This window comes from Cheilinus undulatus, linkage group 12 (genome assembly GCF_018320785.1).
Source record: "Cheilinus undulatus linkage group 12, ASM1832078v1, whole genome shotgun sequence".
Taxonomy (NCBI): Eukaryota; Metazoa; Chordata; class Actinopteri; order Labriformes; family Labridae; genus Cheilinus; species Cheilinus undulatus.
In genome coordinates, this window is record NC_054876.1 from 45,668,259 (window position 1) to 45,680,597 (window position 12,339).

Consider the following 12,339-nt stretch of genomic DNA (forward strand, 5'->3'; position numbering starts at 1 on the left):
AACAGCAGTCTGATGAAAATGACAATTTTGACAGTTGTTGTCAAAAAACAACTATAAATACATTAATATTTTTTTTTAAAAAGGACCACACAACAACTGGAGCAACAAGAAACCCCAGAAAAATTGGCAACAACAACATCAAAAACAGCTTGGAAACAAAAGCAGCATTAACAAAAACAGGAACAACATCAACAATCCGAACAACAAAAGGACCAACAACAACATTGCAACAGCAGCCTCAAAAGCAACAACAACAATAAAAACAACAACAGCAGTAATGCAACAGCAACACAACCTCACAAACATCAAAATCTCACAACATTGTTAAAATAAAAACAAAATTACAAATGGTGATTTTTACATAAGAAGGTATAAATCAAAAAAGCACAAGAGATTTTCAAAATTATGCACACCATGTTTCTGCAGAAAAAAGTCAACTTATTGTGTTAGTCCATCTAAAACTGGACTCTAAGAGTTTGTGTAGGGCTGCAAATGGCACAGTGGTTTGGTCCTGCCCCGTGTTTTGCACGCGGTCTGGGTTTATATCAGTCCAGTGGCTCCTTTCCCACATGTGTCTCCCCCACTCTCACATCCCCATTTCTGATTCTATCTACTGTCGTCCTTCATGAATCAAGGCATGAAAAGTCCAAAAGTATATCTTTACTAAACAATTTCTTGAAATCACACTGACATATCTAAATAATTCAGCTGAGGATTGATTAACTCGACTGGACTCAAACCAGCCTAGATGTTCTGAGCATGCTCCACAGTTTCCACGCTGGACTCTGACCCAGAAATTGATGAGCTAGAGCAGTGTCACTCAACCCTGCTCAACCAAAGAGCCAAATTGTTAAAAAATACCTTTGCAAAATCCACAATGTAAGTGGTGAAAGTGGCAAAAAACGGCTCAAGTAGCATTAAAAGTAAATTAAAGGAGGCACAACTGGTCAAAAAGCAGCAAAAATGTGTGAAAAGGGGCAAAAACAGGGAGAAAAAGTGGAAGAAGGGTCAGAAAATAGCAAAATGGGTGAGAAGTAAGAAAAAAATGAGTCACAGGTGGCAAAAGTGGCAAAGAAAGTGTGGATATTTACTAAAATGGGCAAAAAGCAGTGAAGAGTGGCAAAAATGGGGAAAGAATATGAAACAAGTGGTATTTAATGGCAAAAGGTAGCTTAATGAGTGAAAAGTGCTGAAAAAGGGGAAAAATGGGAGAAAAGTGGAAAAAAGTGGCAGAAATTGGCAATAAATAGGACAAAAATGGTATTTAATAGCAAAAAATGGGTGAAGAGTGGTGAAAAAGGGCAAAATGAGACAAAAGTAGCAAAAAAGTGGCAAAAACGGGCAAAAAAGAGGAAACAAGTGGTATTTAATGGCAAAAGGTAGATTTAATGGGTGAGAAGTACTGAAAAAGTGGAAAATGGGGACAGAGTAGAGAAAATAAATGCTAAAAATGGGGGAAAAAATATGAAATTAGTGGTATTTAATGGTTAAAAAAATTGGTGAAAAGTGGTGAAAAAGGGCAAAAATGAGAAAAAAGTGGCAAAAACAGGCAATAAAAGAGGAAACAAGTGGTATTTAATGGCAAAAGGTAGCTTTAATGGGTGAAAGTGGCAAAAAAAATGTGAAAAAGGGCAAAAAAGTTTCACTATAAGGTTTTCTGGGGAATAATATTTAAAATTGAGACGTCAATGAGCATGTGGCTCACGAGCCACACGTTGTGTATCACTGAGCCAGAGGGACAGCGTGCAGTGCATCTGTGTAAAAAATAAAGCACAGGGACAGAACAAAACGTACTGAGCTAGTTACTGAATATAGAGTCTTTGGATAAACTACCTTCCCCTAAGTTGATTCTGAAAGTAAACCCATTGGGGCAATAAGAGGGCAACCAGTACGACCTTAGCAGAGGTTTCAAACCTCTCTCTTTACCCACTTTGTCGGGATGCTCTAGCTCTGTGCTGACCTCTGACTTCCTCATTCTCTGTTTCATGGAGCTCATTCTTCTGACGCTCTGCCTGGAGTCACTCAGGATTAGAACAAACAAAAGGTCAATGCTGCTATTTCAAATGCAAAAAAAAAAAAAACATAAATGTCAACACGCTATCATAGCTATGCAATTTTAAAAACCAAGTATCAGTGGAAACCAAGCACCATCGGGACACCCCGCTCCTCCTGCTTCTGCACTTCACTGACATCACTGCAGAACAATCTCTAAAGCACACTCTGTGAGAAAATATATACCTGACAGTAATAGATTAATTAGTTATTGATTAAAGAGACAAGAAATTTCCCCGTTTTATCTCCTTAAAATATATTCCAAGGACAGAGAATTCCATCCCTGGCATGAGAAAACCAATGCTGCATTAAAAATATATATCCAGGCACTTGAAGTCTGATTAAGTGAAGGCTCTGGGTTGTATAGACGTGGTACAAAGATCCTGGAGCAGCTAGGATAAACAAATGCAGAAGAAGAAATGAAGAGGATGGACCGTGGTGACAACTACAGCTGCACAAACAACACCACTTCTGCATATTTTAAGAACACGAAAACTTAAGACGAATGTGACCTTTATGTTAACTTTCGCTAAACTCATCTTCCTTCAAGCATACCATCCCATCACTCTCTGCTCTGCTCCATCCATCATGTCGTCTACTCCTCCATCAATCCTGCTGCTTTAACTCCATCTTCAGATCTTCCCACTGTCATCAATAATCCCTCATTCAGGACTCCGCCCACCAATCCACTATCCACATTTCTAATGCACTCAGTCCTTTCCCATTCCTCCTCCACATGCTCTGATTTCACGGGAAGAGTCCTCTGTACAATACTGGTGCAAAGTTACATTTCCAAATCGTTCTTACAAACTTTGCAGCAATGAAGCGAACATTAGGGGACACTTTAAAGGGGACATAATTCACCCCTTTAAGACAAGTTTATATTGGTCTCAGAGGTCCCCAAAACATGCCTATGAAGTTTGTTGCTGAAAAACACTCCAGTATTGTATTTTTGCATGTCTAAAAACCCCTCTGTTTCAGCCCTGCTCTGAACGAGCTGTTTCTTTACATGTGAGCTGTCTGACTCCGCCCCTCTCGGGAAATGGATGTGGCTTCATAGATGTGGCTCTCCTGAGAGGAGAGGAGCTGAGAGGAGGGCAGAACTTTCCTCCAAGAGGGGAGGGCCAACCTAACCTGGGGGCGGAGCTAACTCCCCACATGACATCATGACATCACCACATTTCCTGACAGGTGGAGAAAGAGAGTGGTACTTGAGGGGATTGTGGACAGGCCAGGGACACAAGTTTTTGTCAGAAAAGCCTGAAAAAGTAATTTTGCATAATATGTCTCCTCTAATTTAAAATAATACATGCATAAGATGAATTAGAAGCTTGCTTTTCACTTGGACTGACATCTCTGCTTAGAAGACACATGTATTTCTACCGTGTGTGCACGGAGGCAGGCATCCACTGCAGCACCTACTGGCATTCAGTCTTTTCGTTTTTGTTCCACTGAAATCAAACATGTCCAATTATTTAAGCCAGAATCAAACAAGAAACAAGTCTCACTGTAAGCACGAGACTGACTTCAGATCCAGAGGCTGCAGCTACCACATCCAACTGAACATGATACAAGACTTGAAAGCTGATTTTCTGTTAGGACAAGGTTTTAACCTCAGTGATCATTAGCTCCAGCGAGATGTTAGCTGGAGGCAGGGAGAAAGGAAATGCCTCATTAGCAGCCTGCTAGCTTCTAATGCTACCTCAGACTCAATGACAACAAATAATGCAAACAACTGCCTCCCTCATGAGGACAGTTACGTGTGCTCAGGCCTGTGTGCACGTGCATTTCTGTCTTTCTTTAAGCTGAGACATGAGATCAAAAGGAGAACTTTTACGCCTTGCTACCTGCTGCATCTACACATCAGGCCATCCACACTTCCTGCCAAAACTTCACTAAGGGTTTGCTGACAAACTTAGCTACCGCTGAGAAGTTTGGAGTTCAATTCAAGACCTTTCTGATCACTTAAAGGTAGAGTATGCAGATTTTCTATACTGAAATCTCTAAATCGAAGATGTCAAACTCAAGGCCCGGGGGCCAAATCCGGCACGTGGTACTGTTGCACCCGGCCCACAAGTTCATATCATATTTCTATTGTAATTGGCCAGCTGGTATGAGGTCTGCAGATTTACTACAGTATAAAAATGTAAATTTAACCTTTGAAAGCTGAAAAAGGGTAAAAAATATTTAGATAAAAAGTTTGAAATGTAGAAAAGAATCAATTTGTTTTCATTTCATACTCTCAATTTTGCATCTCAAAATCACATTTATTGTTTGACTTTTTATTTTATAAAAAGTCATATTCCACCATTTCAACCTACTGTTTTAATTTGATCTCACCTTTTGACCTTCTCAACTCTAACTTTAACTCTTAATCCCACATTTTGACCTTTAAGACTCACAATTCAAAATTGTAACTCATGTTTTTACCTTTGAAACTCATGATTTTGAATTTTATGTCATATTTCCATTCTCACAACTCCCAACTTTGACATTTTATCTCATATATTCCCCCTTCAAATTATTATTTTAACTTTGAATTTTGTGTTTTGACCTTTTGAACTAATAAGTTTGACTTTCATCTCAGATTTTGAGCCGTTAAACTTGCAATTTTGACTTTTTTAAACCTGAAAACCATCTATCATCAGTGCTCAGTTAATTTCACCCATTTTTTTTACTGCAAATGACAGTTTATGGTTAAATGTTGACCCAGTTAGGCTCTCAGGTTAGACCTAAATTCAGAATCCGGCCCCAGCTGTGATTGAGTTTGACCCCCTGCCTTAGGCCCCATCCACACAGAGATGAATTCAGGCCTATACGCAAAAGTTTTTTGTGGTTTCGGCATTTCATCCACACAGAAACGGCATTTCGGGTGACGACAAATGACACTTTTGTAAAAAACGGGTCCCAGAGTGCATAAACCTGTAAACGACTACCGTTTCGTCTCAGTGTAGACTATCCGCATCTTTCTTGAAACAATTATGTCACACACAGCGTAGCTCTCTTTTGACGCCTGCACGGGTACGCCAAAACAACAATGGCTGAATACAGGGTTGTGTTCATGCTGCAGAAGCTACTGAGCTTGTTATGGATTTTATAGCAAAATCTGATGCTCCTTAACCACCACTGGGAAACGCAGGCACCAGCTGTTCATAAATTCAGCGGCGAGAACAACCAGAAGGGTAACTAGAAGAAAGTTTGTGTCAGTTTTCTGCGATCTTTTTCTCTCGTTTGGCGAACACACTACAGCAGTGATGCTCAACGCGTGGCCCTCGAGCCACATGTGGCTCTTTTGTGATGATTTGTGGCTCTTTTGTGTCTTAATTTGAAATATTATTCTTTTAAACCTTGACCTCAGAAAATTATCATTGCAAGTTACATTAACCAGTTTGTTTGCCACACTTACACAGGAGGTTTTAATTGTCAAACCTAAATGTCAACCTCTATTTTTTCCCTTTTCTACATTTTTGCCACTTTTAACCCATTTCTGCTGCTCTTAGCCCATCCCTTCCACTTCTTTCAGCCACTTTGTTGACCATTTTTGCGACTTTTATCCCATTTTTGCCCTTTTTCGTCAGTTTTAGCCACTTTTATCCTGCTTCTTTGCAATTTTTTGCCCATTTCAAGCTGCCTTTTACCATTAAATGCCACTTTTCCCCTATTTCCCACCTTTTCACAGCTTTATGGCCCATTTTAGTTACTTCTCACCATGTGGATTGTGGCTGTTGCGATGGCATTTTCTAACAATTTGGCTCTTGGTTGAGCAGGGTTGAGTAACACTGCACTATGGCGTTTCAGTCGTTTTCAGTCATTTTTAGCGGTTCCGTGCTTACGCGGATATTTCCTGAAACGATTCCATCTTTACGGAAAACTTTTTCAAAACCAAACAGCATTTTCGGCTCCGTGTGGACGGGGCCTTAGACCTTGCTGTTGGAGCCAGCGGTCCTCCGGGAATTTTTTTGTATAATCAGCTATTTTATTCCTTCTTGGCCCCCTGGTTAGATTCTGAATGGACATGATAAACTAGCAAAGCACTTGGAGAGCGCAGACCTCCACCATTAGCCTTATCTCTCAATTATACAGAATCCTTTAAAAAATTCCTGGATCCAGACAGTGATCCGGATAGCTCCCAAAATCTAATCAGTTCTTCCTTATGCCATTTCTGACATGTTCTGAAAATTTCATCAAAATCCATAACTTTTTGAGTTATGCTGCTAACAAACTAACTAACAAACCCTGCTGATCACATAACTCCTTGACGGAGGTTACTACTGAAACTTAGAGTGACTATATCTTGAGGCCTCAAGCAGCTGCCTACATTTGCCTGATGGTAAAACCACCTCATCATAAGGGAATTACAAGCTGTTTTTTGTTGGTTATTGCAGAAGTAAAAAAAAAATAAAAATAAAATAAAATATGCAAGGTAGGATGATAACCTGCTAGTCTGGATGTAGTCCAGGATAAAGGATACTTCTCTAAACCATATTTTAACATCTAATAACTGTTACCAGTCTTCTAAAGATTGCTAAAGTCTTCAAGGCCATTGCACTAAAGCATCAATAGTGAAATTATTTTATTCAGGTAATCAATGAGTCACTTCTAAACTGTCTCAATAACCACTTAAACAAATCCTCCTCTGCCATCTGACGCATTCTAATCCACAAAGTGAACTCAACCTGATCACACATGTCTGATAGGAAGTGATGTGAGTCGGGAGCCACACCTAACCACACCCTCCTCCACTCCTTCATCCATCCTCCTCCATGTCCACCCACACAACCTTCTTCTTCTAATCAACCAATCACCTCCATCCAACCCTGCTTCCCGCTCCCTTCCCCCTCCTCACCGTGCACTCCATCTCCTCTGGCTCTGGTTTGATCTGAACAGAGGGCATTTCTGTCCCTCCCTTCTCCTCCTCCTCTTCCTCCTTTTTCTTCTTTTTCACACACTGTGCTGCCACTTCCTTGCGCTCCTCTTCCCCAGCTTCCTCTTCCTCTTCTTTCTGAGGCGGCCTAGGCCTTGTAGCCTTCTCTTCTTCCTCCTCCTCTTGTGGCGGTGGAGGAGGTTGCTGGGTCAGGGCGTTCTGCTTAGCCGGGCTCCTTCTCTTCTTCTTCTGGCCGGCGGCGGCGCTCTTCTTCTGCTTAGGAGTCGACTGGCACTGGAAAGGAGGAGAAGAAGAAGGTGAGAAGAAGAAGAAGAGGGGATTAAAGGAGAAGACAGGGGCCAAAGGAAGGTAAAAGAGGGGGTGATAAGGGGGGGAGTTGAGGGGAAAAAAGAGGGGGTTGGTTGAAAATGTCAGAGAAAAAAGGGTGAAAACAATGTAGAAAAAAGAAACTTCCAGACCAGGAGAAAAGGCTGAAAAGAGGGGATTTGTGAAAGGAAAGCAGAAGAAAGGGGGGGGAAATGTGAAATCAAGAGAGGAGGAAGACAGGTAGAGGAGGAAGCAAGACAGGAAATGGCAGACTAGAGTTTGGAGGGAAAAAAACACATGACAACAAGCATTACCTCTGCTCTAAACAAAAAAAAAGACCCTTCTCAGAAATCTGCCAGAAGGGGGGGTTAAAACACACACAGACACTCACTGTGGTTCTAAAAAGATAGAAATTAAAGCTGAAGAGAGAGACAGAGAAACAAAAGGCCTAATCCTGAGGCTGCCAGTGAGGGAATGAGAGCGAAAGAGAAATAACAGAGAGAGAGAGCAGGGAGGAGTAGCCGTGAAATGACCCCTCCCTCCCTTTCAGCAGCAGGCAGGCAGACACACCCTTTTCTGGAAGCCCAGAGAGCGAGCGAGAGAGAGATAGGGAGACAGAGAGAGAGAGAGGTGTGGGGAGTGCCGAGGCCGAGGGACTCAGCACACAGACTTGGAGCTGTGCACACGCCCTTTTTCTTCTTCTCTGTCTCTATTTTCTCTCCATGTCCACTTCCTTTTTCAAACATTTTAATGTACTTCTGCTGGAACTGAGATAAAACCGAACTCCTGTTAGTAAAAACATCATAGAAGCACTAATGTTGGAGTTAAAACTTCTAAATGATCCACCTAGGGTTTCCTCTGGCCTAAATATTTAGAGAGGAGTGACACCAGTAACACCAGTTAGCTTAGACAGAGTCATGGATACTAACAACAAACACTCACAGCTTTTCTGTTGGATTTTTCAGACACTCATTTTTTTTTTTTTTTTTTTTACTAAAAGTAAGGCTGTAGTGTTCAGATTGATAATGCTGAACATTAGCAGATAGTTAGACTAGTGGTTCGCAACCTGGGGTCTGGGGACCCTTAGAGGGGCCACTGAAGATCTCAATGAGGGCGTCAGGGCCCTGTCCGTTCTGATTTTGTCAAAGTTAATTCCACGTATCTCTGGCATGGGCCACAGCCTTGTATCTCCAAAATCACAACTTATCAGGAACTGAAAAAAAGCTGTATCTTTAACCTTCATGTGTCCCTTTGCTTCCTTTGGCAATTGTATTGTATTTTACGGCATCTCAAATAAATTTTGTCTTGACTTGTGCCCCGTGCTGATAATGCACTGTGTAGAAAAATCCTGACGTTTGTGCCCCTAGTGTCCATTTTGGTCCTATCTACTTCCATTTTAATATGATTTTTTTATTCTGGGGCCATCAGAACATTCATGTAATAAATGCTGATGATTTTTCTGTGGTATATTTGTGAAAGTTGTAAGCTGCTCATTTACAGCTCTGACCTCTGAAGTCACTACAGAAAGCAGATCACATCAGCATCCCCCCCCCACCCCCGGCACTGTTAATGAATTGGTTGGTTGACTGGATGGATGGATGGATGGATGGAAGGAGGGATGGATGGATGGATGGATGCATGGATGGATGCATGGATGGATGGATGGATACATGGATGGATGGATGCATGGATGGATGCATAGATTGATGGATGAATGGATGGATGGATGCATGGATTGACGGATGGATGGATGGATGGATGGATGGATGGATGCCACGATTGATCGATGGATGGGTGGATACATGGATGGATGCATAGATGGATGCATAGGTTGATGGATGGATGGATGGATGGATGTATAGATGGATGGATGGATGGTAAAAATGGACTTGAGCTTGTATAGCACAGGTCAAACCTACCCATTCACACCCATTCCTTCACTGATGGCAGAGGTTGCCATGGAGACGTGGCCATCAGTATTTGCTAATCCCATTCATACGTTTCCATACCCATTTACTCGCCACTGACGCAGCAGTGGGGGGGGGGGGGGGGGGGTTGGGGTTAAGTGTCTTGCCCAAGGACACATCGGTATGTGACTGCAGGAGCTACAGATTGAACCAACAACCTTCTGATTGTGAGACGTCCATCCAATGGAGGCATGGATGGATGGATGCTCTGTTGATCCTGAGGGAAACTCAAGGAAATGCATTTAAATGGAGCACATATTGCCTCGCAGTAAGGCTGCGCCCCATGTTCAAGTGGCAATTTTTCCTGCATGTCCCACCCCCAGTCTCTCATCCTTTGTTCTGACTCTATCTACTGTCCTCTCCTCTAAATAAAGGCATGAAAAGCCCCAAAATATGTCTTTAAAAAAGCATTTAAATACATTTTTTTGCACTTTCAATACAATGCAACAAAAGCAAAGCAAAAATAATCTGAGTCTATAAATGTCTGGTAGTTGTGAAAGTCAAATTTGTTCTATTTCGGAACTGAAATCAGCTCAATCAATCTTGCGCCCTTTTAATTTAGTAAAAGAATGTCATTTGCAACCACCAAAAAGAGAAAAAGCATCAGATAACTTTAGAAAAGCATCCTGGACCAGAGAATATCTGTGGCTTTTTTTAGTGGCACCATTATTAAAATGATAAATCAGGCATTAAAATCGCTGCTGCTGATTTGGTTTATAAGGTGATGTAATGCTGCTGTGTCATATTCATCATGATGTTATATCAGACTTCCAGCTGTATTCTATTAAAAAGCATAAAGACAGTTGATGACACCCTTGGCTAATGAAATCCTGATCCATATTTATGTCTTCTATTTTCACAGACTGATTTGACTCTCTGCCGTCACCCTCTGTTTGAACTCTGCTCATGAACAGAGGTTATAAAAAAGGACGACTTCTCTTCCTCTTCTCTGTCCTTTCCTTCCTCTCTGAGCTCAGTTGATGCTGATGTGACTGTGTGGTTAGAGCCAACGTTTCAGTGGAATTTTAAAGAAGTCTGTGAGATCGTGCACGTACACGTTTCAGCTGTGCGTCTTTGAGTCTGCATGCTGTAAATTTTAACCTGACGTCTCTGAAAGGGGTTAAACTGGGTCTTGAGCACTGGTGCACGCTCCAGAATATAGACAGAAACGAGGGTCCCACATGGTGACGTACTGACACCGACATGCTTCAAACAGGAAGTGAGAGTGAAACAAATTTGCAGATATTTATCTTTCCCACGCCGTTAAGGCACTCTAATTCACAAACTAAATCTGTACATCCTGTCTATAGCAACGACCCTGTTATCTGCCCTGTGAAACACTTTGTTTGTCTAAGTTTTAGACTAATGATCACCTGATGTTGCTGCTTTATTTTGCAACACAATTGAGGTTTCTGGAGAAATGTTACAAAAGTTATTCTACGTCAAACAATGCCCATAGATAAAGAGGAAAGACAGCTAGGGTAATGTGGATGGACTGTTATATGTTTCATTTTATCACCAAATAATTATTTGCTTAATAATTTTGTCTGACTTACTAGTAACCTTGCAGAGCATGATTGGATCAGCCAGGTTCAAAGTCGGTCATCAGGCAGATCCTCTTGGAAAGCCTCACGCTGATTTGCTTGTTCCTGATCAGAGAATGACCAGACCAATCAGCGTCCTTTAAAGAGAAGGAAGCGATAGCTGCAGGTGGGGTTTAGTTGAAGCGACTGCAAGCCTGTAAACACTGGCGGCCAGTTAGCATAGAAGCAAAACCATGCAAAAAGCCTTTTTTAGAGGTGCACATGGGCTTGCCAATCGAAGCTAGTCTAAAGCAGTGGATCTCAACCTTTTCAGCCAGCGACCCCCCAAAATAAAGGTGCCAGAGACCGGGGAGCCCCCACTGTACCTGAAGGTGGTTGAACACAGCCATGTGCATGCAAGAGTAGTTGTGTGCAGACAAGTCCGCCCATAAAGGGGGATAAATGGAAGAGCTTTCTAGTACCCAGCCAAACTGGGGGCCCATGGAGGTCAGCAAAATCATGGTCCATTGTAAAGTTAAGCTGTATAAACCATATTTTATATTTAACCTAAAATTTGAAAATTGCAGCAGGCCATATTGTGATTTAATCTAATTTCCGATGCCCAGCCCTAATTAAAATGGTTTAAAAATTGCTAAAATGGGTTAATAATGGCAAAAAAATGTAGAAAGAGGTGATGGAATTGAACTTTAAAGTAGCAGAAAAGGGGTAAAGTGGCAAAAATGGGCATAATTAGTGGTAAAGGGAATTTAAATGTGGCTGAAATGGCTTTAAATTGGCAAACATGGGTGGAAATGTGGTGAAATAGGTTGAAAAATTGGTATAAACTGGCAACAAAGCGTTAACTGACAAATAAAAAATAGGTAGATATTGGCAGAAATTGGTTAAACTACCAAAATTGAGCATATCAAATGGTGAAATGTGGTTAAAATGGGAAAAACTGGATTTAAAAAGTGATATAAAGGGGTTAATAGTGGCATAATGGGTCAACAGAGGCAACATTAAGCTTAAGTGGCAAGAACTGTTTTAGAAGTGGCAAAAACAGGCAGGAAAAAAAGTGGTGATAGTCGATAGATAAAATGTAAGCCAAAGCTGCTCAGGGGAAGTGCAAAAACATCTTTGCCAAGGGAAGCTTTCAGTGTGGCGACTTGCTCTTTTTTACCAATAAGGAATGTTTTCCAGCTCTGATAAAACTGCCGCCATACTGTAGCTACATGGGGCTAACTGCTGTACTAGTAGCAGCTGATTGGCTAGAACCATTTTAAGATGTGGCACAGCTGTTTTAGATTTGGGCTTTGCAAAATTGATTTGCTTTATGAAAGACATGGAGCTTTGCAAGGTTACTTATCTATGCCATTATCTTAAAATTACCATGCTGGTTTGACTGGCATAAGAGGTATACTTCATTTGGTCTGTGTTTATCTGATGCATCCAATCATTCTGATGCCAGCATCATGTCAGCCTAACTGCTGAATCAAAGACCAGATTTTCATCAGTCACCAATGAGGCAAACTGATCTGCTTTCATGGTGAAACACTGATAAACATCAGAAAAAGTGGTGAAAAACATTAATATCAGTTTCAGCAAT

General features: G+C 41.3%; 1 protein-coding gene across 2 annotated transcripts in view; it reads right to left on the reverse strand.

Annotated features, from left to right (window-relative positions):
• The window catches only part of klf8 (Kruppel-like factor 8), a 124,777-nt gene that overhangs the window by 49,842 nt on the left and 62,596 nt on the right, over nucleotides 1-12,339 (reverse strand). For both annotated transcript variants that reach the window (XM_041802021.1, XM_041802020.1), the window contains exon 2: nucleotides 6,899-7,210. In XM_041802021.1, coding sequence (XP_041657955.1) covers nucleotides 6,899-7,210 — 312 coding nt within the window. The remainder of the gene's footprint in view (nucleotides 1-6,898; nucleotides 7,211-12,339) is intronic.